Below are 25,204 nucleotides of genomic sequence, written 5' to 3'. Positions count from 1 at the left end.
AGTAACCCTGCACACGTCAGGTAACTAGAGAAGTTATATCCAACATCAAATGTACTGTCTATGTTGAATCCAAGGGAAGCCTGAAGGAGTCTTTGCAGACAGAGGAAAGGTTACAATATTTGTCCTGTGGTGACACTAAAAGGTCTAGTGAGTTATGAGATGATACACTGAGTTGTACTGGCTGCTGTAAATATTCTATACAATGCTACAAAAACAGAAACCAAAAGTGAAATTATTCTAAGGTCGTTTAAAGAGCAACTAGAGATCCTGCATGTCTGCAGTGTGATTCATGACAGATAACAGAGAAGGAGTCGATCTTAAGGTCACAACAATTTGTGTGTAACACGCTGCATGTACCAGCCTCTCTGCAGGCGTCTGAAGAGCTCCTGCCAGGAACCGCAGCTGTGAAGCCGATGGAGGCAGATAAGATGTTAAAGGCTCCGATCTGTAGCACCTTGATAATTCAAAGGAGGTAATGCAGTAGTTGAGACCTTAAGGTGTGTGGCATATTTTGAAATTATCATCCAAAGAAATGTCAGTGATCGGTAGGTCAGGTGAATCAGATGAAACATAAGAGTTACCCTCATTTAACCGTGTTTTTAAATTCTCACTATTATTCAGCTCAGATTCCCTTCAGGGCTCTCAGCTCTGGTGCTTTTCGTCGGCGCTTCTTATGTCGCCTCCTGGCGGTGGCGTCGAAGCAGGTGACCATCATGACGTTGGCCTTGCAGAGACTGAGCCTGTCCTCCAGTCGAGCCGTCACCACTTCAAGGGCCTCCAGATGCTCCAGGGAGTCCACCTCGAAGGTCTGCCACAGGTCGACTGGGGAGGGACAGCGAGGCGACAATGTGTTAGGTTCAAAAATAACAGAGCAAATAAATAGCTACACTATAGCATATTATATCTGTTCTATCACTGACGATAGAGCTGAAACGATCGGTCTAGTAACTGATTAATCAATCGACAAAAAAATGACTATTTTGATTATTTATTTATCGTTTCAGTCATTTTTCAAGCAACTATGCCAAACTTTCTCCTCAGTGTCTCCTGCTGCTGTTATTCGTCGTAAATGTTGGTTATTTAAAGAGGTCATATTGTGCTAATTCTCAGGTTGATACTTTTATTTTGGGGTCCTAGTAGAACAGGTAACATACTTTAATTTTCAAAAAACATTATTTTTCTCATATGGTGCATCGCTGCAGCATCTCTTAACACACTGTGGCTTGAACACTCCGTTTTAGCTACAGAGTGAGACATCTCACCTCTGTTCAATCTTTGGTGAGAGTTGCTTACGCACCTTTACTTAACAGCAGGATGCAGCCAATCAGAGGCAGAGGAGGGCGGGTCATGTAGAGCAAGGTAGTGTGATCTAAAATAACGCCGCTACAGCGGTAGTGACTGTTTGTCTGCTGACAGACTAGAGTTTATAGATTTTATAATAAATATATAAATATATATATTCATATAACGCCTGTTATACAGTGACGCTCATAAGTTAGAGACAAAAAATAAAACAAAACAATAAAACAATACAATTCATAAAACAATAAAGGAAAGGCAAAAATCCGAAAAGCAGAATATGACCTCTTTAATTAATAGTAAAATAAAACATGAGTAGGAATCATCAGGATCTTTACGATATATTAAGCTGAGGTAGTATATCTGAAACATCTATAATGAATAAAGTGATGATGATGATGATGATGATGATGAATAACGTCTGACTGACACTCTTGGTTCCACTTGGCGGGCTCCAGCATGAGGTTGTGTTTGACCTGCTCGAGCTCTCTCCTCAGGTTGGTGTATTTTGCTCGGACCTCTGAGATCCTCTGCTGACGGTGCTCCAAGAACTTCAGCTTGGCGCTGAAGCATGCCTGAACACACACACACACACACACACACACACACACACACACACATTTCACAACATTTATTTATGTTTATATATCACACAGTAGTTTTATGAGCTACTATTACTCTCATTAAAAATCTTAATAAACATCTTTGAACGGTAACGTATTATGATAAGGTCGTTGTAATAAGCGTTAGTTAATAAGTTAATTATAGTTAACAGTTTATTGACTGCTTAACAACAATAATAAAAGCCTTATGAGTTATTTATAATGGATTACAAAAGAACACATTAAATTTAACTTATTTTCTTTTATGCCACTTTATAGGATCAATAAATACTTTATTATGATTTATTAGCAGTTAATGCTGCTTTTTGAAGCCACCAGATCTAAAGTGAGAACAAGAACGTTTTTATTAACAAAAAACAATTTTTGTTAAGGTTTTTTTTTGTGCTTATAAATGTCTAAGCGTCTAACAATAAACATGTTTATGATGCTGTTATTAACACTTATATGGTCTTATTAACATTAATAAGCATCTTATAAGGACTCATAATGGTCTTATCGTTCATTCAGGGTTCCCACTCTTTTCTAGTGACGATCTAGTGACAACAGAGAGGCAGCGCACTCATACACTAATATGTTCTTTAATTAATTAATTTATAAACCTGATGCCTTCTTCTCTTGTGAATTACAGTGTATTATCCACGGCTGCATGAACTTAAATAACTGCATAACATGAACACCAGTAACAAACGGCTGCTGGAAGTTTTGCTTTCGTCAGGAGCAACAGTAAATATACGAAAGAAAAAATAAGACAAGTCTCTTAAAACAGGCAACTCACTGGTTTCCTTTTAAGAATAATCTACGTTTTTATAAATAATATACAGTATACTACTAATACTGTGCTGTATTGTGTAGTTTTGGATAGTTTAAATAATGTTTCAGGACAACACAAGGTTTTCCAGGACATTCTGCTTTTTTTCTGTGTTTTCCATGACTGAAAAAACTGGTCAACTGTTTCCCAGGTTTTCCAGGACACGTGGGAAAGCTGTTATTATTACCCACTAAAGCTGGGGCTGGTAAAACTATAGAAACCTGCCAGTACAACGTAAATTTAAAAAGTATCCGACTGAAAAAAATCCCACCTCCCTTCTCGGCTCTGTACTACAGTGCGTTGTTGTTTTCGCTTTCTTATCCAACTACCTCAGGTTATTATAATAATGAAAACAAACAGCAAGTCACGTCAGTATGTTTCTGCAATTTATCAGCCATATTTGTGCCACTAGCTCACTTATAGCTTTTGCAATACATCTGTCTACAAAGATTAGAGAGACAGGCGGCCTGTCCAGTCTCTTCTTACGGGCCGGACCAGGTGATGGACGGGCTTTTTAGAGACTCGCATCAGCCGCAGATTCTGTTTGCTTCTTTTATTTGTCAGAGCGTTTGAATTATTGATTGCTGTTGAGACGTTAAGAGATTTTCTACAAATATAACTTCTAGACCATTTCACCAACCCAAACTTCAAGTATGGACCCTGGATATAAAGTGTTACCAGTGCGATCCCTCACACACACACACACACACACACACACACACACACAGACCCATATCATAAGCACCATGTTGGGCAGAGAGGACACCTCTGGGGAGTGAGACGTTACAGTTCTCTAGGCTACTAAACATCATTACTGTCTGATCACACTAACCTTATTAGTCAGGGACAATCAAAACATCCATTTAAAGGGAAACTGTCAATATGAAGCAATTCAACTTTTGAAATATCTCCAGTTATCTTTTATCGAACACATTTTCTATTTGTTTTACTTCTGGTGTTCGTCTTTGTCCTCTGTGGCAGCATTGACCCAATTTCCCCCCATGTGGTCATTAAAATTGTATCGAGGTTGCCGTTGCCTGAGACCGGTGGAGGCGGGGGAACAGTCTCAGGAGGCCAGACTGCCTGTCAGGGGGACATTAAGTGTCCATATGCATCACATTGTGTTTTCAGGCACATTTCAACTCTAAATGCACGGCTGGAATCTTTTATTTAACCTTTACTCACCCAGAGTCAGTTCACTGAGCACGCTATTTTTCATGCTGCTTCAAAACTGTTAAACCACAGTCTTTATTTGTGGCCGCTGCAGTAGGCGTGCCTTTCTCAAGGGCACTGCACGGTGGACTCACTTCCCCACCCTGATTTTTCATGAGTGATCGAACCAGACAAACTCTTGATGTTTTACCTCTAAGCCACGACAGACGGGGGATTTCTTTTTAAGTAAAGCAACACATTACAGCGTCTACCTACAGGCTGTGGAGCAACACACAATCTGCAACACCATCAAATAGCCATGTTAGTCGTCAGACATTTTAAACATGTGGCTGAATCAGTTTTTTATTTACCACAGCCGCAGCACTGTTACTAGGTAAGGTTGTGTTCACTGAATTGAAATCCGTTAGCTTTTTGGTTTGGTTTAACATTTGCGAGCATGTAACTAAAGATATGAATAACTAAAACTCAGTGCTTCAGTTTGACTTCTTTGCGGCAGCTTAATTAACGTTCTCAGCCTCTTGTTACAACCTGAACACAAGATGAGAAGCAGAAAATATGAAACGTTGATTGAAAGTATCTGATGTGCTGATGTAAACGGTGTACCCCTCAAGCTACAAGCTACAATAGAGAAGTGCAGGAATGAGTCCTACAACCAGGAAGTGAGTTTGCATTTTTTGCATTTCCTGTTTCATCGTCTCGAAGTCATACCAAAGTGGTAGTCGAAAAACAACATTAGTGGCAAGTCACGCGACCGTGGTGCAGTTCGTTTATAGCATAATGTTAGCTTTTTACCTTTTTACCTTCACTTCAAAAATCATAACAGTGGTGAAAATTTCTGAAGATGATCATTAACTTTTGTTTACACAGAGCTTTTTTCTGCCATCATACAAAATTCAACAAAAAAATCCCGTAGGCTTTTTGTCGAGGCAACCAGGGCGATGCACTCTGCTAAACTATGCAGTTAGCTACGATAGCTAATTCAATTTGTGTCAGACTCAGAGTCAAGCATTTGAAATGATTTAAACGAGTAACCTGTAGGAGACTCAAGCCGCTTGCCAGTCAAATGCACAGAGTCGTTACAACAGATGTGGCTAGTAAAAAATTAGCACAAGTATGAAAATTATGAGAATAAGACTTCAATATACCTGAATATATCTTTTTTATATTTATAAGTTTTATCGCCGTAATTAATTAGCTGAAGCTAACATGATCTGCTCTCCAGGATGTTTATAAAGCGTTCAGTTACGTAGCTGCTGAAAATGAGACGCCGGCTAAGTTACTCGCTAGTTTTCTACATTAGTCTTTGCGAATACAAAAGTGCAAGAGTGTGCCAAAAGAGATTTGACAGCATGTAGAGCTTAGTGAATCCAGGGAATTTTTATGATGAAAGGGGCTTTCGAGGCCGTCGAGACACGTTCTACCAATGTTGCTAATCCCACTGGTTGCCAATCGAGGTTGATAAAGGTCATATTTTACATATTGCCTTTAAAACCTCTTTGAAAAAATCAAAATAAACCCAGCACCTGTTTGCCAGCACCTGCTCTTTTCTGCATCCTCTGCACATTGTCGATCTCATAGACCTTGATCTCGTAGGCCTCTGGGATTCCCCGATCCACCCAGCGAGACCGCAGACCACTAGCTGAACGTCTCAGGGACACGGGTGTATCGTGGGAAAGACGACGCTGGTGAGTACCTACAGCGGGGCGAGGGCAGAAAGTGCAGTGAGATGCTGTATCTCAACTCGTTTTCTCTCTGGTCTCCCATTTTCTGACGTTTTCTCCTGCACATAAAAGTATATCTTTAGTAGTATCGTATCTTAGTTTGACTGTTTGGTCTTGTTGATTTTAGGTTTTCGTGTTTGGTATGACTAATTGCCAGTATGACACAAAGAGGAGCCACTGCTTGCTGCCACTTAATTAAAAAAAAAAAACGTTTATTTATATTAACACCAATGAATGCTTGCAATATATTACAGTACATGGTATTAAACTGTGGTCTGCAACATGGACTAAGATTATGATGTCCTGTTCTGAGATAATATATTTTGCTGCCTGCTTGTTGTGCTCATGAATCTACGGGGCGGCTAACGATGCAGATGGCACATCCTTGAGTCGCTACATTGGTATTGTCAGATAGTAAAAGCGTACCTCCTCATTGTAAATACATTTGAATGTTAAATGAAGGCTCGTGTCCCTAAGTGGCCTTCGATGTCCAGGCCATGTGCTCTGGAGAGGAGACAACAGTTTGCCTGAGGGCAGATGCAGCTTGCCAGGGTTACCACATTATTCATAAGAGTCAAGACAGGAGGCTTAATGTCTCTAACTCCTCCTGGATTGACTCAGTCTGCCAGCAAAGGGACAGATAATTTATTTGTTTCTTCTCTCATGACAAGGGCACTCCTTCACTATAGGTGAGATGATTACGTAACGGGACATTAGAGAATAAATCAAGACACAGACGGATTTTAATCACCCAATTAATTGTCGATTAAGTTTGGGGTCTCAAAAGTCAATCCAGAAAAAGCTTTGTCTCCAGTTTTAATTAGCAGTTTTCGTTGTGTTTACCATATTTTGACAAAATGCTTTGAAGAGCTCCTCAGTGTTTATCCATTAGCAAGTATTATTAGTATGAAGAGGCTCTTTTTAAATCCACTGTATCTGCCCGACACGCTTACATTTCTGCATAGAAAGTGCCGTCGCTGGGTTCATATATTAATGATGTGAACTTAATGCCACTGAGGAAACTAGGACATTCTCCAGACATGTGACATCTCCACTTAATGTCACATTAATATGTTATGTGGTCAAATTACAAACCGAAAAAATACGATGGTGGAATTTTCATTTTTAAAAAAAAAATGTGATGTGATGATGTTTTGGAAATTGTCTAAATGTCCTGGGAAGAAATAAAATGTAAGCTTTACCTTTTAAAAAGTGATTTAATGTTCTTTCTTTTAAAAATTGTACTGGAATAGATTGAAATGTCCATATGATTAAAAAAAAAAAAATCTTTTTTGTTGACATATAATTCAATACTTTAATCTGATAATTTTACTTGTATATAATTGGATTGGTGTGAATGTGCCAGCACACCATTGGGACATCAGATCAGTTTCTAAAAGTCTTTAACTGCATTACCATGTAACAATAATCAAATGTAAAAGAAGGAAAATATCAAATAATCTGGATCCATCTAAAAATGATCACTGTGGGTTAACATTAAGACGCTAACAATAGCATTTTTTGATACTACACATGCAAGACTGACACCTAACATCAACAACACACTTGACACTCGGGTAGGTTCTCATTTTTCCAGGGGAGAAAGTCATCGTGGTCAGTTCATAAAAGGCCTGTTATTCCAGGTGTCTTTACCTGTGTTGCCTCTCCTCCGAGATGACCGGCTGCTGCGAGCCACACTGAGGAGAGAGCCACTCCTGTCGCTGACTGAATCTCTGTTTGAGGTGCTGCTGCCAGTGGCTTCACTGTCCCTCACCATGCTGTCATATCCACTGCTCACCATACTGTTCCTGTTTGAGAAATACAGGGATGTCTTCCCCATAGCTGGGGGCAAATCTCCACTCAGCACACTAGTGGTGTCACTCGCGTGCCCACTCATGTGATCCGGCATGCGGGGAGCAGTCACCCGGGTGTATGGAGAGGGTAGGGGGGTCATCTGGTCCAGTCCTCCTGTAGTCGGGCTGGAAGCCCCTCTTTCCTTAAGGAGGTCTGAGAACCGGCAGTTGACAAACCCCTGGATGACAGATTTTGTGGATGAGCTTGTGGAGCTCTGGCTCGGAGTCCGGCTGATGGAGTGATAAGACCGTGGAGGGGAAGAGGAAAGGAAGGAGGACGTCCGCTCAAAGCTAACAGTTTTACTGTCGGGGGAGAGACTCGCACTGCGGTTGATTGAATGCCGCAGGCTTCTGTGGGGTAGACTGAGGTTCTTGATGCTGGGGGCCGACAGTCGACGGACTTTGGGGCTCGCCATCTTCAGTTTCCCCACAGCAGAGAGCTTGGAATGGGAATGACGTGCAGACTGAGTAACAGGTTCTTCGGGGGGAAAGAAGTGACGGCTCTGGTCAGACCGGGGATTCTTCCTTGGGCTCCTGCTGGCCCTCGGTAAGGTATAATCTCCTTCATGACGTAATTTATAACCTCCCTTACAAGCCCCTTCATGGCTTCCCTTGGAGCTCCCCTTAGAGCTCACAGAGGTGTTACTGCTGTCTCTATCCAGAGTTGGGAAATCCCTTGAGCTTCCTCCGAGGGAATTAGACCTGGTAGCCAGCTGCTCCAGTTTGGCACTGAAAAGCCTGCTGCTGTTCTCAGTGGGCGACTTCAGCCTCATATTATTCATTCTTTGATTTGAGGTCTCGAAGAAAGACTCAACACCATTTCTGGGAGCGGTACTAGCATGCTGTTTGTACTCTGCTCCATATTTCCGAGGAGAGGAGACGTGGATGCTGTGGTTTGCAGGGGAGAGCTGTCTGCCCTGCCTCCTCTCCAGAGTTACCCCTGGGCTACATGGGGTGGATGATGTCACCCCCCTTGGGTCCCTGTAGTCATCTGCCATGTAACAGCCGTGGTAGCCATCCTGGTGGTTGGCATTCTGCCATGCCCTGGGCAAACTACCTGTTTTAAAGGAAGCAGAGGCGGTTTCTTGGCAACCAGGTGCAACACCAGATCTCTTGGGGGCATTCCCAACGCGTTTGGAGGAGACTTCTCCCCCCTCTGAGCCCTTTGTAGTGTTGGTGAGATAAACATGCTCCTTGTCTCTTGGGTTGCTATTGTCTGTATTTCTCGGTCTCTTTCCACACACTTTGTTTTCTGCAGTTTCACCGCAGAAAGTTGAATCTTCCAAAACCATTGTGTCATAAGACGTTTTGCAAAAAAGTGAGTCAGAGACTTTGTCAGACTTTTTGCTACGTGTCTCACTCCTGTTCTCAAGTGTCTTCCTATCTTCTGGACTTTTGTCTTTACTCTCTCTGAGCTCAGAACACGACGCGAATCCTTTACAAGTGTCAAGAGGAGTTTCTTTTTCATTTGCACTATCCAACTCACAATCCATATCTGTATTAATCAGCATGGGGTTTATAAATGAAGGTAAGAATCTCTTCTCCCTCCTGAACTGACGCTGGGGCTTTTCAGTGTCAGTCTCTATTGCTACAGACTGAACTACAGAGCTTTTGTTTATTTTACAGGAACCTGCAGCCGCAGATTCGTCGCTGACATTGCTGATTATCCTGATTGGTTGAGAGCTGGCAGAACCTTGAACATGTGCCTGTGATTGGGCAGCATCTCTGATACAAATAATGTTTCCGCCTGTCCTCCCTTTGTTCATTGCTCCGCTGATGGTCACCTCCTCCACCATAGAGAAGACAAGTTCATCTTGACCTTTGAGGTCCAGTGGCTGTTGAACAGTTACTGTGATCGTGGCCTTCATTTCTTTAATGTCCTCTTTGGGGCGATTAGGTAATGCATCTCCGAGTATAACACTGGTAGCCAAGGAGTGTGAAGAGGAGCAGGACGAGGAAGGAGATATAGGGGAGCTCTTGCCGACTGGTGAGGTCCTTTTGTCTGGTTTAAACCAATCAGCAGCTTCGGGACTCTCCTGTTTACCTGGAGGCTGATGTGCGAGGGAACTTTTGACAGGCATCCCCTGAGCATCAGCATCAAAGTCCTGAGAAGACAGCTTCTCATCTGACTTCAGAGGTCCATTTTTAGGCAGCTCAGAGCGACAGGTCTTATTACGACTCAGAGTTTGATTCAGCAGCTCCTCGCTGGAACTGGTCGCACTGCACTCCTCGCAGTCATACAGACCTGAATCCTCTCTCTGAAAGCTGTCTCCAGGGAAGGCACCATCTGTTTGCTTCTCTCCAACAGAGGTCTGACTGCAGCCTAATCCCTGATTCAACAACATCTGTGGTGTATCTGATGATGCAGTGTCCGTCTGTTTCCCTGTTTCTTTCTGGGGTTGTGATTTGGGTTTGACATTGTTAACAGAAGGCCCCTTTGAGGAAGACTTGAGCACATCCATTGATGTCTCACTACCATCGATACATCCCAAGCGCTCTTGAAGTTCAGCAAATGTGTCACATTTCAGACAGTCCCTCGCCGGCTGCCTCGGGTCTGCTTTCAGCACTTCAGTATTCCCTTGAACAGTCCCGTCGTTCTTCTTCTCTCCCTGCAGCTGAGGGATTCTCAGGAGCTCTTGGAGCAGAGCTGTAAACTCCGGGTCATCCATGTCAGCCTTGTTAGGATGCAAAGAGGGTATGATGGGCACAAATTCAGGTTGTGTCAGTCTGGAGATTGTTTTGGACTGGACCAAGCCCTCCGAGTCCAGTTGGATGACTGTGTCACAGGACTGGTCACTGCTGGAGCGCTCGTCCAGTTCACCGCGCAAACGGAAATGAGGGACATCAACGTCTACTTCATCGGTGGAGTGGAAGGCCCGCAGGGACAGAGACGGTCCTCTTTCATAATCTTTGGTCAGACTCCTCCCGGTCGGAGAACAAGAGGTGGACTGCTGTTGGAGGAAGATGAAATGTGGAGTTAGTTCGAGAGCAGCACTATCCAAAACATAAATCCTTGAAAAAGCCTTGGAAACAATCACATGGTCAGTACATACAGCAAATGACCCAGTTACTCAAGATAATCCACAGACCTAAACAGTGTAAATAAATAGCACAACAGGTAAACAGATTTCGGGCAGAACTGTCCCTTTTAAAGGGCATGTTTTGTACCTTCGTCCTCTTCTGTGTCCTGCGGATGCGAGAAGCCATCTGGATGGTGGATAAGGTCTCTTGAAGGTGTGCCAGCGAATCATCAACCTGAGCGATCACTGTGGTGTGGCAATTTACATGGCCCAAGGCCTCTCGTAGGAGCATAGTCAGCTTACTACCCCTATGTAGAGACAGTGCAAATGTCCGTTAACTCAAGGGGCCATCATTTTAATCTCAAAATCAAAATTTTGGCATAAATATTATTGTAGTCCATTACATTTTTAGCCAGTATTAAATAGGTACACTTGAAAAGCACCAATCATATTTTGCAGTTACATTCTTACTTGCTGGGCGTGGTTTTCTGTCCACTTAGTAGAGACACGACAACAGGGCCCAGTTCAGAATACGGAGGTTTATTTCTGCTCATACCCCTGATACCGCTACACACATCTATCATGGTCAACTTAGTGGGGCCACGTGAACCTACAGATGGAAAAAAATCAGAGAGCAGAGGAGAGTGTAAATGCAAAAAAAGCACAGCATGTTTTCAAGTAGAACACAAGAATTGAATTGCAGTGAATTTTGGGTCAACTGTGTAAAATAACTCAGGGGGAAATTCACCAGGGGGGTTGAGCCGCCCTGGTAATTGAATAATTCATTACAACCTTTGCCGATGGTGCTGCTCTCCGTACGAGGGGGCTGGACGTGGAGGGTGAAGAACATTATGGAGCTGTGGGACAGGTACGTAACAAAGTCATTGTGCCGACGTGCCGCGATGGCCGCATCCAGCAGGGAAGCAGCTCGCTCAGCGGTGGGCGCCTTCACCCGGTTGTGGTTACGGAGCTGGAGGGAGGAAAGAAGAAAGTCATAAAATATCACATGAAGAGAAACCTCTCTCTCTTGTGACTGCAGTGCAAGGGTGGGGAAGGCTTTCCAGTCATAATGCAATCAGATGTAATATTTTATGCAATCTAATTGGTTTCCACTCACGACCAGTATTATCTTCTCACGTCCAGTGTCGGCCATTATCCAAACTGACTGTCTAAATACACATTAACATTAGTAATCCAACATTAATGATGCAAAGCATAAAATATAACTTCCCCAAACATGAAATCTAAAACACTGACAGCTCCTACTGAAAACCAATGGGATATTAATTTGCTTTTTAGACAATGAAGAAGGAGGTTGTCTAAGATTATGGATTCATTGTATTGTCCTCTGCTGCTAAAACAACTGTAAAACATCACGTACACGTACTTTTGAAGCATTGCCAGTGAAACAGAGCCAAGAACTTGTCATTCGTCAGCAACCACTTAATAAAGCCTTGGCTCCCTTTTTTAGGACTTGGAACAGTCTTGTATGTTTTTCTGTGACTAATTAGACTGTAATCAATAATACCAATAATATTAAGTTTTAAGAAATGTCATTTTGTTTTAAAGCTGATTATGTTTATCAAACAAATACAGCAACAATTGGGGTCAATGTACACGTGTGCTTGCACTTAGACATCGAAACAAACAGGTCAGGCCCCTGAATCCCTGAATCAACTACCTGAATCCCGTAGACGGGGTCCTCTTGAAGTCTAACATGGGGCTTTGGGCTGTCCTGGACACTGCCTAACGAGGGGACGACCTCCCCCAGCAGATCCCTCAGCGTGTCCTCCTCTCCACAGCAGAGCTCGATAGCAGACACCGACACAGTCAGATCAGTCCAGGTCTTCTCCCTCCGCCGCTCGATGGCACTGTACAGCCAGGAGATGGCACAGGGAACCAGCCCGAGCTTCTGGAGGCTTTCACCGCTCCCCACCATGCTGGACCAGGAGCCTGAGGCAGAGCACACAGATGTATACTGTACATAGCACATACAGACACAGACACATATAGTACAGACTGTGGCTGTATATACAACCGTATCCCAGAAATGTAGGGATGCTGTGTAAAAGGTAAATAACACAGAATGTGATAATTTATTGATCCTTTTCCACATATTTTTGTAAATATGATGTTTTTCGTTTTACCATTTGACATAGCAAATGAATCTAAACACAGAAGATACCTTATGGTCATACTGAAATATGTACTTAATGCATTAAAAGTATTTTTTTTTTGCATCGCAGATTTGCAGACACACCCACACAAACAATTTCTAATGGAGCGGTGCCACACTGTACCTCCAAGTGCACTTTTGCCCTGCATTATTTTTGCGTTATGGGTCTGTTTTACCCTTTCTTGCCTTATCCAAACTCTAATCGAATGAGGAAAAGAGAATTGGTTTACTCCAATTAAAGGCCGAGCTGCCTGCCGTTATTCAGAGAGAATAGTATTCTGTGGAGGAGATTGATATCCCCTGGCTGCGGGCCACACGTAGTTTCTATTGGCCAACTAATTCAATCAGATTTACGGAGAGTGGCGTCATGTGAAAAAGCAGCTCCAAGGAGACCCTGTCCTTACCCCCTGTCCCCCCTGTGTGTGTGTGTGTGTGTGTGTGTGTGTGTGTGTGTGCGCGCCACAAACCTATTAAACCCCTTCCCCGACGCTAAGTGCACGGGTCCATCTCTCTAATAGCAACGTATTACAGTCCATTTTGGTTACTTTCCCCTCTGAGCTCTGCGCTTTACCAAAACATATTTATTTATATATGTGTGTGTGTGTGTGTGTTTTTTCTTTTTGTGCACCATGCTGACGTGTTTATCGGGCAATGGGAAGCTTTTAAAAAACACATATGTGTTGTATAATTGATGAGTAGGCTTTCATTTATAAAGTAACAGGTGAGAAATGAATGACAAACACTTTTCTGTCACTGTACTGTGGGAGAAAAAAGGAAGACGGAGAAAGACAAATGGAGCAGGCGAGAGAGCAGAAGAAGAAGAAGAAGGAGGCTGGAAATGTGTATCCAGATTGATAAGAGGTGGACAAAGAGAGAAAATAGAGACGAGGAGAAAGAGTGAACGATAGCAGGAGTGGGACAGAGCAGCAGCAGCAGCAGCAGCAGCAGGAGGAGGAGGGGTGGATGGATGGATGGTCACAGATAAAAGCGTCCCACTCCCATCTTAAGATTTTAACCCGTGGCCCTCTCACAGTGACCCATTACTCACCCACATCAGCGCATCCCAAACCCAGAACACATCCATCGCTGCCGCTGAGCACACAGCGGATGACATCAGCCAAGACGCCTGCACACACCTCAGCCTGGTCAGAGAGGACAAAGGACAGCGAGCATCTTATGATTCATCTGAAAAAAGTACACCCAATGAAACGAAGGAACGGGATGGGATGCGTACTGATTCTGTAGATTCCCCAGGGCTCGGTTACTGTACACAGAGCTTGGAAAAGGATGAATATAATTGATGGACTGTGTAATTGTGGCGGCTATCCGGGCCCTATCAGTTTTCAGGTCATCAGACAGAGAGAGCAAACCGACCGTGGTGTGTAGTGAAGAGAGGGGAAAAATACATACTGAACACAGAATGTGCCAGACCGACGATACGCTATTAACGTATCTGTTGATGTAAAACAACCACACCAAGACAGATAAATGTTAAGCAGGCACAGATACAAACACTTGAAATCATATCTGAATTATGTCGAGCAGTGATCAGGATGACTTTGGACCTAACCTGGCTTGACTCTTGAGGATAGGCAGCATCAAAGTTGATGGTCTTCAGATGATTTTTGCCATTCCTGTCGAGCGTCATCGTAGCGTGCGGTACGCTTCTGCCGATTGGCTCCATTACGGTGACTCTTTTCTTGGACGAGTCAATCCGGAGAACAGGTGGTTGGCCTTGGCTCTCTGACAGCGTTGGGCTCACCCTCAGCACGACTTTGACCTGAACACCAGAGGAGATGGGAGCGTGTTGAACATTACAGTGCATTATGAACGGTTGAATGGATGTCAGTCTGTCTTTCAGTCAATCACTTTTTGTTCTGAAATATCTCAACACATGTAATATCTCTGGTGGATATTTATCTTCTCATCTAGTGCATTTGTTCAATACTTTTGTTTATAAACAAATCTTGAGCTGATTAGTAAATGTCAGCATGAGGAAGGAAGTAAACCAGGAAGTTAAAAACGTTTTGATTAATGTGCCAGCGGAGCAATTTTTATTAAACTGAATCATCCTCATCTTTAGGTCCAGTATGTCCTGTGCAGCTACAGGCTGAGCGGTTAAATGCCTTTTACACGGGTTGCTTTGGGAAAAGTAAACAGTATTTCACTCATCCGTGTATACACACTGTATACATATACTGTATAAACTACTCTGGGACACCTTGAAAAGAAAACTCCCATCATTTATTAAATGCAGGGGGCGAGTAGGAGCAACATGTATGTAAGTGATTTCAGAAGAAGCCTGTGATCTTCAGCTCAGAACGTGAGACTAAATACCAGCAGCAAACAGAAACTTATGAAAAAGGAATGAGTTCAAAAATATCTTCATATCAAATTCAGCTAGTTTAAGACGTCAGGGTCTTTGCATCCTGGGATCTGAGAACAGAAAACTTTATATTGTTTGCGTAAGGCTGCCTGTTACGATGTCACTTGCGGTGCATACATGTGCCTCTATTAATACATCACTTTTGAAAAGTGGCTTGAGACTTTATGTTTACCATACAGGAGTCTTAACTCAGAAGCCTGACATCAAATGCACTTATGAGACGGAGGAGTAATGGTGAGATTTCAGCTCTGAGCCCTTGCTGCTCAGCCATCGGAGGCTAAGATGCTATTTCATGAAATGTGAGTTGAGAAGGGAAATGGTGGCAGAGCAAAGTAGTAAATGTCAAAGAGGATTAGGTTTGAGCATTGAGATGACGAGCTGAAGACGGCGTACATTGCTGTTGTAAATGTTTCCAACTGAGATGACTTCAGTGAGGCAACTTGGTGCCATTTAACACATCTGGCAATCTGTTCTTTCACTTCACATCCACTGATTTATATACATGCAAACATGAGCAGCGTGAGGTGGAAGGATTTCTGGAGCAGGAACCTTTAACTTATATATATCATAATATCAAACTGCTATTTCGTCACATTCTGTTAATGATTTTACTTAATTGTTTCAATGTTTTCAACTACAATTCTTACACACTGCTCCTTTAAACTGGGATAAAAACAAAGACATGTTGTCCTGAGGCTGAAACCATGTGTGCACTTACAGCTGCATGGCGATGCATACCTCCTGCTGTATTTCTACATGTCATGACATTAATTCCTTAATGCAGTTCACTACAGGAAGCCTCGGGATTTAGAGGCTTTACGGCCTTAAATTAAGTTAGTACCTGACTCAGACAGCATTTAACAAGGCTCGTAGGTCTTAGTCTGCAGGGAGACAAGACAACATTCACCCCACAAAAGACAACGAGGTCTATTAAGGCTTATAAACCAATTATGAAATTATTCTTCATCAGGATTCAGGTCTGCAAGATTGCAAGTAGCCCCGTGCGCCACGATGATGAGTCGAGTGTGGTTTTCTTGAAATGATCCAGGGCTGCATTACACCACGATGACATCATTGACAAATCAAGAACCTGAAGCCATATTACCATCTGCCACATGATCCAGTAAGTTCCCTCTGACTGCGAAGGCTTCTTCTCCTCTCGCCTCCTCATAATTTCAGTAACTTATGCAAGAAGTGGCTCCCTAACTCTATTGAACATGTGTCAGACTCTATTTATGAGGGTTAAATTATTCAACACGCCCACTTACGAGCGGAGAAAATCATCCTCCGCTCTCACACACATACGTAATCTGGCACACGGAGCTGAGTGCTCGGGCAGGTGTGGCCGACGGCGGCGTCTGCCGGAGCCTTTATCTGTAACTCTAGACTGAACCCAAGAGTCCATCTATATGAGACAAGGGGAGGGCTGGCAGCCATATTGATCCGCACAGTTTCTCCCAGAGGAGGTGAGAGGAGGGGAGGGGAGGAACAAGATGGAGACATTAGCACCACATTACAGTGTATCATACAGAAGGGGGTGATATAGGATCTCCTCCAAATTGACTGTGATCTCTTTACTCGGCAACAACGGTGGTAAAAACACTTCCAAGGTGGTGGTTGTGGGTAAGAATAGCGGCACATACTTTCAAAGTATAAATGTATTTACACATATGCAATATGAGGCACAAAGTGGCCGAGGAGATGCCACTCGTCTCAGCAGACACCTAAACTAAGATGTCTGCTGGTAGAAGTTTTTTATATTTTATATTTGTTAATATTCTGGTATTGAATGTATGTTTGAACTATAAATAATACAGTAAATGTGGAGCATGTGGTGTATTTGTCTGTCCTGCGTCCTGTACGTGATGTGCAGTCGGCTAACTTCCAGTTTAGCGCCCGGCAATTCAATCGTGCGGCTCTTCTAGACTTTCCAAATGTTATTGGACCGAATGGCTCAAATTATGACAGTGAAATGAGTCACGTCTCGGAGGTTGTGACGCTCAAAATAATAATAACAACTGTTTCCGGCTCATTCATGATGTGAAACGTGACATCAGCAACGTACACATAACGCTTCGGATAAAAATCACAGCCTGCAGGAAATGGGAATGGGGTCAGTATGTGGTTTTTAGGGGGTGTACCCGCGAGTAAATAGCGTGTAGCCTTTTTTTCCTTCAGTAATATATGTATGTATAATGTGAGCACAGATTTACTGTGTGTGAAGGTGATGTTATTAAATCATTACAGGACAACTAAACTTTAAGTATTGCAAAAATGAACCACACAGATTGGCCCCAGTTTCACCATTAGTTTAATTTAAGTGCTTAAATTGGTTCTTGAATTAATCATTTATAAGATTTTGCTGTAATTATTACCAAACTCCTCACAGACCAAATGTGTTTCACTGAAAAACTGACAAATCTGTATCTCCTGTAAATCTAGTGGAATCTGGTGTACCTTGCCAACGTTGGGTGAGTCTTTGGTTCTGGTGGCAGCTTGGAGCAGGCAGGAGGGGACGGGCGGTGGGTTTTTCTGGATCAGCTCCCTGAAGCAGGTGGAGAGATGAGCGGGAGCTGGATCAGAGGCCTGGCCTTTTTTCCTCGACGTCAGGTTGAGCTTCTCGGCTGCCCTACGGGGGAAGAAAGGGAGGCGGCATGTCATACCACTGAAACCTACACTGTAAACAGCACAGACCTGCTGCACATAACAACTCAATTTTACACACTAGAGTTGCTGTTTTTAATATATATATATATTTACCTGGCTAGAAGAGACATAGCAGCAGTGTTGGCGATGGTCACCACTCTGGATATGTGAGGGATCTTGGAGCTTGTCTGTACGATCCCGGCATCACCACAGCCCAGCGCAGCATCATCTGCAGCCTGCTCGGGGAGAAAGCTCATTATAAAAATCCAAATCTATAATTGCCCTCCTGCACCCACTCCAAAAGGGGCTATTATCACGGGAATTACTCTGGGGACAAGTGTGGGGTGCGTCTGGCTAAGTAGGGCATGATGCTGAGAGCACAGTGGGTTAAACACTCGCCATTACCGTCGTTCTCCGACAGCTCCGGCCGGCTGCTTGAGGAGTGTGAGGAATAGTTTGTGACTGCAGCCTGAGTTTGAAACATGACTCAGAGCTGAAGAGGTGCAGCAAACATACGGTCACTGCCTCTGACTCGCACTCACGCTCACACTCAGTCAAGCAACTTCATGTAAAGTAACGCCAACACTTGCACACAGCCGTAGCTCCAAGGTGTGTGTTTTTTTTACATTCATTCATTCATATCTGTGCCGTGCGTAGCAGAACATGACCTATTCAGCATTCGGATGCTACGACTCAACGCGGAGTCACCGAGGCCTCGCCGCAGGACACAAAGCCAACATCTCTCTCTGTTACAGTCCTCTCATGCCGCGTTCTGGCTCCACATCTTGTCCACGTCTCAGCCCTTTTTTTTTTTTTTTTAAGGGCAAGATAACGACATCAGCTCAGTAGTGTTCGACCATAAACCGCCAATTAGTGCCATAGGAGGACTGCAGTGGTTGATAGTTTGGAAGGAGACTCGGAGGAGGACAAAGACGGGGCTAAGTTAATAGATGTAGCCAACGGTAATATGGATGATGTATAGATACTCCCCCGCCCCTCCTCCTGTCCTCTCCTTGACTCATATGTTCTGTCATAACCGTTTTTTATCTTCACTTTCTCTGTGTTTGCTCTCACATAGTCTTTTATCATCTCTTGCTTTCTGTCTCTTTAAATCGTCATTTCTCTCCAGTCTTTTCTCATCCTAAAAGCTTCACTTCCTTCTCTCCTCCTCTGCTATCCATGTTGTCCTTAACCCTCCTTTGCGTCTCCTCCCTCCTCACTCTCCGTCCTCTCGTATTATTTCAAGTCAGCCACATAAACCTGTATTGATCGGCTCTCGTACTGGACCCACTTGGCTAATTTCTCATACGGTCTTGCAAAGCCCAGGACAGTTTCATCTGAGTAAGATGTTTCATTGTTATGGTTAAATATGATGAGACGTATCTATTAAGGATAATAGGTTAATTACAATGCTGCTCTCAAGACTATTTTAGTCACCAGCCCCCTTCTGTTATGGTTTCTCTCGAGGGCCACTCAGAGTCGGTAACTATGGCAGAATCATCATTTGAATTTCTAGGTAGTTGTTAAAATAATAGATCCTCAATCTCAGACAGAAGCAGACGAAATCCGGCCTCTTGTTTTCTAGCTGACAGACATCGATTTTGCCGGCTTTGTCCAGCAGATATATCAGCTTGCTAATTAAGCTAATGCTAGCTCCATGACCTGAATGACAATGTGTTTGGATGAGTCAATGTTTTCAAGCTGATTCATTTTCAAAGAAGAATCTTGTTCGAGGGTTCAAGGGTGTAAATGAGGTTCAAGCTGGATAGAAATGAAAAAAAACACAATTTTATTATTTCTCGCTCAGCTCAACTTGCATAAATAACAAAGTATCATAATAACTGACGCACCAGCGGCACTTTCAAGGCTTTAAGTGGGCTAAGCAATAATAATAGTGTGAGCAGTATTCACTCACTAACCTTAGAGCTTCATGAATGAATAAAACGCTGTAGCAATCGCTCAGAGAACAAGGATTAGTGTCCTGTTATCATGGAAAATGCCGGTTTGGGTTAAGTGAATGGATGCGCTGGAAGTCGCGGCCATAATTCGCCTCAGGGTAGCCTACCATGGGGAGTTAGGAATATAGGTGGATAGACTGTGTTATATTAAGTATGATAAGGAAAAACGTAGTACAGTACTTGGACAAAAAAGACTCGGTTAGCCTTGTTTCTTTTGTTACAAGAGGAAAAAGTTTGAACATGATGCGTTTGGCTAACGTGACTCTGTCTGGAGATGTTTGAATGGAGACTCTGATGGCATCCAGGACCAGTTCCCATACAGTAGATGTGCTAGCAAGAACCGAGCTTTGTTTAAACATAGCCTGCAACCCACAATATAAAACAGTATGAAATTCCCCCTGCACTTCAACAACCCAATCACCAGAACAAACGTTAGCCAAGTACGTTTCTGCAAACCCACAGATCAAACATAACGTTTCATTAACGTTTGTTTAGGTTCAATTTCCTTTTGCTGTCTCGTCACAGCACTTTGCTTATGGTGTGCTTAGATTTAGGCCCAAAAAAACAACCAACAAAAACAGCTGCAGACTTAAAATAGGCGGCTCTGAACAGCTGGAAATCTCCCCACAGACTGGAGCTGCTGTCGCACATTTCCATCACCTTCCTCTCCACCTCCCGAAGTGAAAGTCAGCTAATAAGCTTACAATGTGAACGTGATATGACACATTTGGTACAAATGCCAGCCTCAGATGAATCTGTGGTTTGCAGAAATGTTAACTGTCTGCGAACATTATATTCTGGTGACTGGGATGCATTAAATTAACGCTAGGAGTAGGCTAGGGATCTGGACGTGATAAACACAGTCTTTAATCAACTCTCAGCACTTCTGCTCTTGTGATTTGGAAATCTTAGGAAGCCTTCAGATGCTTTGCTATAAGACAATTGCTTTTTCACGGAGGGGTTTAGTGAATGGCCAATTAGGACGAAATTCTCTGTCAACCAGGTCACGTGATATCTACAAGTAGCAGATGAAGAATATTTATATTTGCCTTTCGTCCACATGGATAAGAAGTAATCCCACCCAGGCTGAATGAACAACATCATATAAAACACTCACTCACCTCTTACAGGTTTATAACCTTTTTCATTTGGGACTTGGGGGGAGGGTGGTGCTCAATCCTGCCCAGCTTCCATCACAGTAATGCATATTTCACCATCCGCCCTGTTAAATATGACCATCCCCCCTATTGATCACAAGTGCTTTTTGACTGGCTGGCTTTTATGACAGAGGTAAATCATGACCCAATTCCATTCCATTAGTAAAGTACTTTTAAAACAAACGTCCTCAGCCGTGGGATCTAAATAGGCTCTGATTAGGCACTATGAATTATTGCTCTGCTGACACATGCACCCGTAAAGATGTATGTCAGCCATAGAGCTCATTAAACGGGAAATGCACACTAGGGGATCTACTATGTGTGATTTAGTTGTAGGAGAAGGCTTTTAGGGGTACCTGACGATGAGCGTAGATGGTGACGCCGTCAGTGCTGGACGCAGATTTAGACGCAACCAGCTGCTGCTGCTCTTCCACCCAGCGGTCCATGTCGGGGTTGGCGAGCTTGGGCCCCCTCCGTCTGAGGGTCTGAGGGGTCCTCTGTGGCGTCCTCGGGCTTCTTGGGCTGTGAGGACTGTGGGTGCGACTGCGCGATTGATGCACAGCCGTGGCAGCTTCCCTCGAAGATCTGTCTCCATGCTTTGTCTCACTTTGTCCCAGCAGCGTGCCGGTGCTAAAGCTGTGTTCAAAGGGTGGCTTAGCTAATGACTGACCCCTGCTCAGAGCCAAGTGGACGGCCTCTTGTTTGAGCTGGTTCAGGTTTACACCGCAGGCGCCACACTCACCCTGCTCCCTCTCCCTGTCCCTGGACTCATTGGTGGAACGACTATGGACTCGAAGGTTGTCATGAAGAAATGCAGACAGGTCACTGGAGTCCTGCAGAATAACAAAAGAATAGCAGAAATTATTTCACTTTTACTGCTGCAAATAAACTGAGCAGTTTGGTGTTTGTTTCACAAAAGAGACAGAGTTAATCAGATCAGAGCTTCTCGTGAGGAACATATAATAATGTTTGATATCTGGCTCACATGAATGATCACTGAACAAAAGGAAGTGAGTCGTGGGAAGGCACTGAAAGCAAATCTTAGCACTTAGCCAAGTAATCATGTAGTCAGTAGTATTGATAAAACTACCCGCCATCTTTAAATATGCCGTTAGCAAAAAAAAACACACTCACTGCACCTTTAGAATAAAATAAGAGAGTCATAAATCTCTGTTGTTCACCACTAACACATGAAGAACAACATGTTACCACACAGCGAAGGTTAGAGCAGCATTTTATATTTATTTTCTCAGCTGTTAGGCCACAACAAGATTCAAACAACTGAACAAAGTTGTGTGTTTTTTTTCTGTCACGTCAGGATAATTTAACAAGATTGTGTTACTTTAATAGACAGTTGTTGTCTAAATGGAGGCTAATAATCAAATTCAGTTTAGGAAATTCTGACAACATGACGTTTGGAAAAGTGTAAATCCCAACACCACTTCAAAAGCTTTTTTTTGACATCTGTGTTCCCGACACGGACCCCGGCTGTCAAATCTAACAAAATGAACATCAAACAAATCAAACCAACATTTTGCTTTTCATCCTGACAAAGCTTCTCTCCTGTCGCATACTGTTCGGTCTGCCCTCGACAGCTACCAACATCCAACACGCACACCCTCCTCCTTCACATCCATCCATCCATCCATCCATCCTTCCAGCTCCCAGCACATTGCCAGTGACTCATGTTCCCCTGGAGGACTTGCTGAAGGAGCTCCAAATAATTATGTAAAACAAAGTCATTAAAACTTAAAACCTCCTGAACTACATTTAAACTGCACATATCAGTTGAAAGTTTGGGTGTTTTGCATTATAGAAGTCAAACAGAAGAGGAAGCAGGGTGAAACGTGCTGCAGCCAGATGAGTGACCGGACTTTCCATCTCAGCCAGATTGCGAGTCCATCTCAACAGATGACGTTACAGAGCCTTGATGCTTTTGAGAAATCGTGCTCGGATCAATAAACCTGCAAAGGAGCAAGCCGGCTTATCAGATTTCTCCTGCCCATGTCTCTGGCCACAAGATAGCATCTCTCTGTGCTGCTCCGGCCTGTGGTCTCTCTCCAAAAAAACCCAACATGCAGCTAGCTGTGCCCCATCCCACTTAAGAGGACAAAAATAAAATAGTCTTCCCTCAATGGAGAGGGCTGTGGAGATGACACGCGGATGTCGGAGATGAAATATTCATGCCCATTTGAAACCACTCGCGCACGAATGGCACTGGTTTACTTTGTCGATTGGAGTGTGTTTGATGGATGTTAGCGGTGACAAATGTACAGATGGAGGGTGTGCACACCTCCCAGAGGCCGACCGATGTGCCCACATGCACTTTAAAACACGTCAACATACAGCACTCACACATACAGGAGGAAAATGTGTTAGAAGTGGCCGTTTCAGGAACAGATTCTACATGTTTATGATTATTTCTGTCCTTTTTTCAATGAAGCGGTCGAACCTTTAGTCTGAAAAATGTCTCAAGTGGAAAATGTCCTGGAGCCAGCTGACGTCTTCGTATTGCTTGTTTTGTCAGACCGACACTCTGAACTAGAGCTGCGACTACAAACGTGAGGATTCATGATAAATGAAGAGTCCTCTGAGTTTTGGAGTGTTGGTTGGACAAAAGGAGCAATTTTAAAACATCATTTTGATCTCTGGGAAACTGTGATGAGCATTTTACACATTTTCTTTTTACATTTTACAGACAAAACAATAAGTAACTTTATGTTTATCTGTTCTTGTATCTGCTAATGTAGCAACTCCAACAAAGATCGTGTGCTAGCCGGACCACTAGATGCACCCGTAGCCAAGTTAACAAGCTACAGTTAGCAGCAGTTAGCAGTTACTGTGGTGATATCCTGCCCCCCCCCCCCCCTTTTGGTTTGGAGCATGAATCCAGCAAATTCTTACATATTGCACCTTTAAATTTTGGGTCATTTTGCTACATTAAAGACGTCAATGATCATAATTACTGCTGATAAATGTTCTGTATTGTTTATTTATTATACTTATCCTCTATAAACAGCATGTTTTTATTGATCTATCAACTACTACCCGATACCACCACCTGCTGAGAGATCCAGAGATGTGTTTACTCCCATCAACACTACTTTGATAATATGTTTTCCTCATCCACATTAATATTACCCAGTTTAGTAAGTCAGCAGCCTGATCCTGAGTGCATGCACATGCACGGTTACTGACCTTGCAGGAGAAGTGATGGTGCACAGCCAGGCTCAGAGCTTGTTTCTTCAGAGCAACCAGGGTCGCTGAGCACTTCTCACAGCACGCAACTTTCCTCTCGCAGCCTCGGTTCCCCGACATGTAGCCTCGACACACAGTCCCACTTCCAGAGGACATGGTGCTCCTGATGCGGTCTCCTCCGGCCCCGGGGAGGGACTTGTATGACGGGACAGCGGCCGCTCTCTGGCACATATTCCGATGTGGGTCGCCTCTGGTCCCCCCTGCGCCCTCAGGAGCAGGGCGCTCCTTGGACTGGCAGTCTTTCCCGTTGGTACTTGCAGAAAAGCCGACTTGCTCGCAGTGATGCTGCACTTCTGAGCTCTGGCGAATAAATCATCATAAAAAGGATGTATGTGGGCTTTGGCTGTGGGAAATTAGATATCAATCGACGTGGAAACTGTAACCACACCCATGTGTTTTCTCCAGCAGTGCAACAACATTACTCTTATGTAAAAACTCTAATAAAGACCAACAGTGTTTTTTTTTTTTTTTTTACAAGTTTGTACAAATTGTGTTGATGATGAATAAATGAGACTCACCCAGTGTGCTCCTCTGACCGAGGCGGGCAGTCTCTCTCCTCTTCCAGTCAGAGATGACATGACAACTTGTTAATATTTAAAAAGATATCCGAACAAAGGCAGGATGCACTTTCATGTATTCTTGCCAAAGCTCCATGGATGTAAGGCAGAAATGTGTCGCTCATTGTAGGCTTGAAGAAACAAATCTCTGAAAGTAAGAGGCTGGAGAGGGATAGCGCAGAGCTGGAGCAGGACTGTGGCACAGTGTGGAGAAGGAGTGAGCGCACCGGAGGACACTTCATGGTTTCACTTGGTTATTTATCATAACCGCCTCAGGGAGGCAGCAAGGAGCAGCCCGGCGCTGAGGAGGGAGGCTGCTGCACTGCTGATGGAGGCACTCGGTTTCTGTTAGTTTGTTTTAATGTCTCATCAGCATCACAGTCCCTCACATGCATCAGTCTTCTCACAGCAGAGAAGTCTCATAAAGCTGCTGACACGAGCTCGGAAACATGCGATCAGTGTTGTAACACTGTTGTGACATCACTGCAGGACTGGTTGGTATTTTATATGATTATATCCAAGTTTACACTGTGATGTGCCAAGATCGCAGTATGACTGAGTGCAATATC

The 25,204-nt window shown here is 43.6% G+C and overlaps 1 protein-coding gene across 1 annotated transcript; it reads right to left on the bottom strand.

Annotated features, from left to right (window-relative positions):
* Positions 1-622: 622 nt before the first annotated feature.
* kif26bb (kinesin family member 26Bb) lies at positions 623-24,656 on the bottom strand. The gene is made up of 15 exons (XM_073493159.1): positions 24,597-24,656; positions 24,019-24,378; positions 21,177-21,653; positions 17,820-17,941; positions 17,517-17,688; positions 14,244-14,453; positions 13,722-13,815; positions 12,179-12,450; positions 11,290-11,467; positions 10,969-11,107; positions 10,646-10,805; positions 7,278-10,428; positions 5,427-5,596; positions 1,730-1,874; positions 623-822 (listed from the first exon to the last, which is right to left on the bottom strand). The coding sequence occupies exons 1-15, from the start codon at positions 24,654-24,656 to the stop codon at positions 623-625; spliced, it is 5,910 nt and encodes a 1,969-aa protein (XP_073349260.1).
* Positions 24,657-25,204: the final 548 nt, after the last annotated feature.

Source organism: Pagrus major, chromosome 22 (genome assembly GCF_040436345.1).
Source record: "Pagrus major chromosome 22, Pma_NU_1.0".
In the NCBI taxonomy this organism is placed as follows: domain Eukaryota; kingdom Metazoa; phylum Chordata; class Actinopteri; order Spariformes; family Sparidae; genus Pagrus; species Pagrus major.
Note: the sequence above shows the minus strand (reverse complement) of the source record. Positions and strands in the feature narration are given on the sequence as shown.

Coding starts and splice junctions, on each gene's coding strand:
- kif26bb (XM_073493159.1), bottom strand. CDS start 24,656: ATGTCATCTCTGACTGGAAGAGGAGAGAGACTGCCCGCCTCGGTCAGA. Junction 24,379..24,596: donor CGGTCAGAGGAGCACACTGG/GTGAGTCTCATT, acceptor TTTATTCGCCAG/AGCTCAGAAGTGCAGCATCA. Junction 823..1,729: donor CGCCAAGTGGAACCAAGAGT/GTCAGTCAGACG, acceptor GTCCCTCCCCAG/TCGACCTGTGGCAGACCTTC.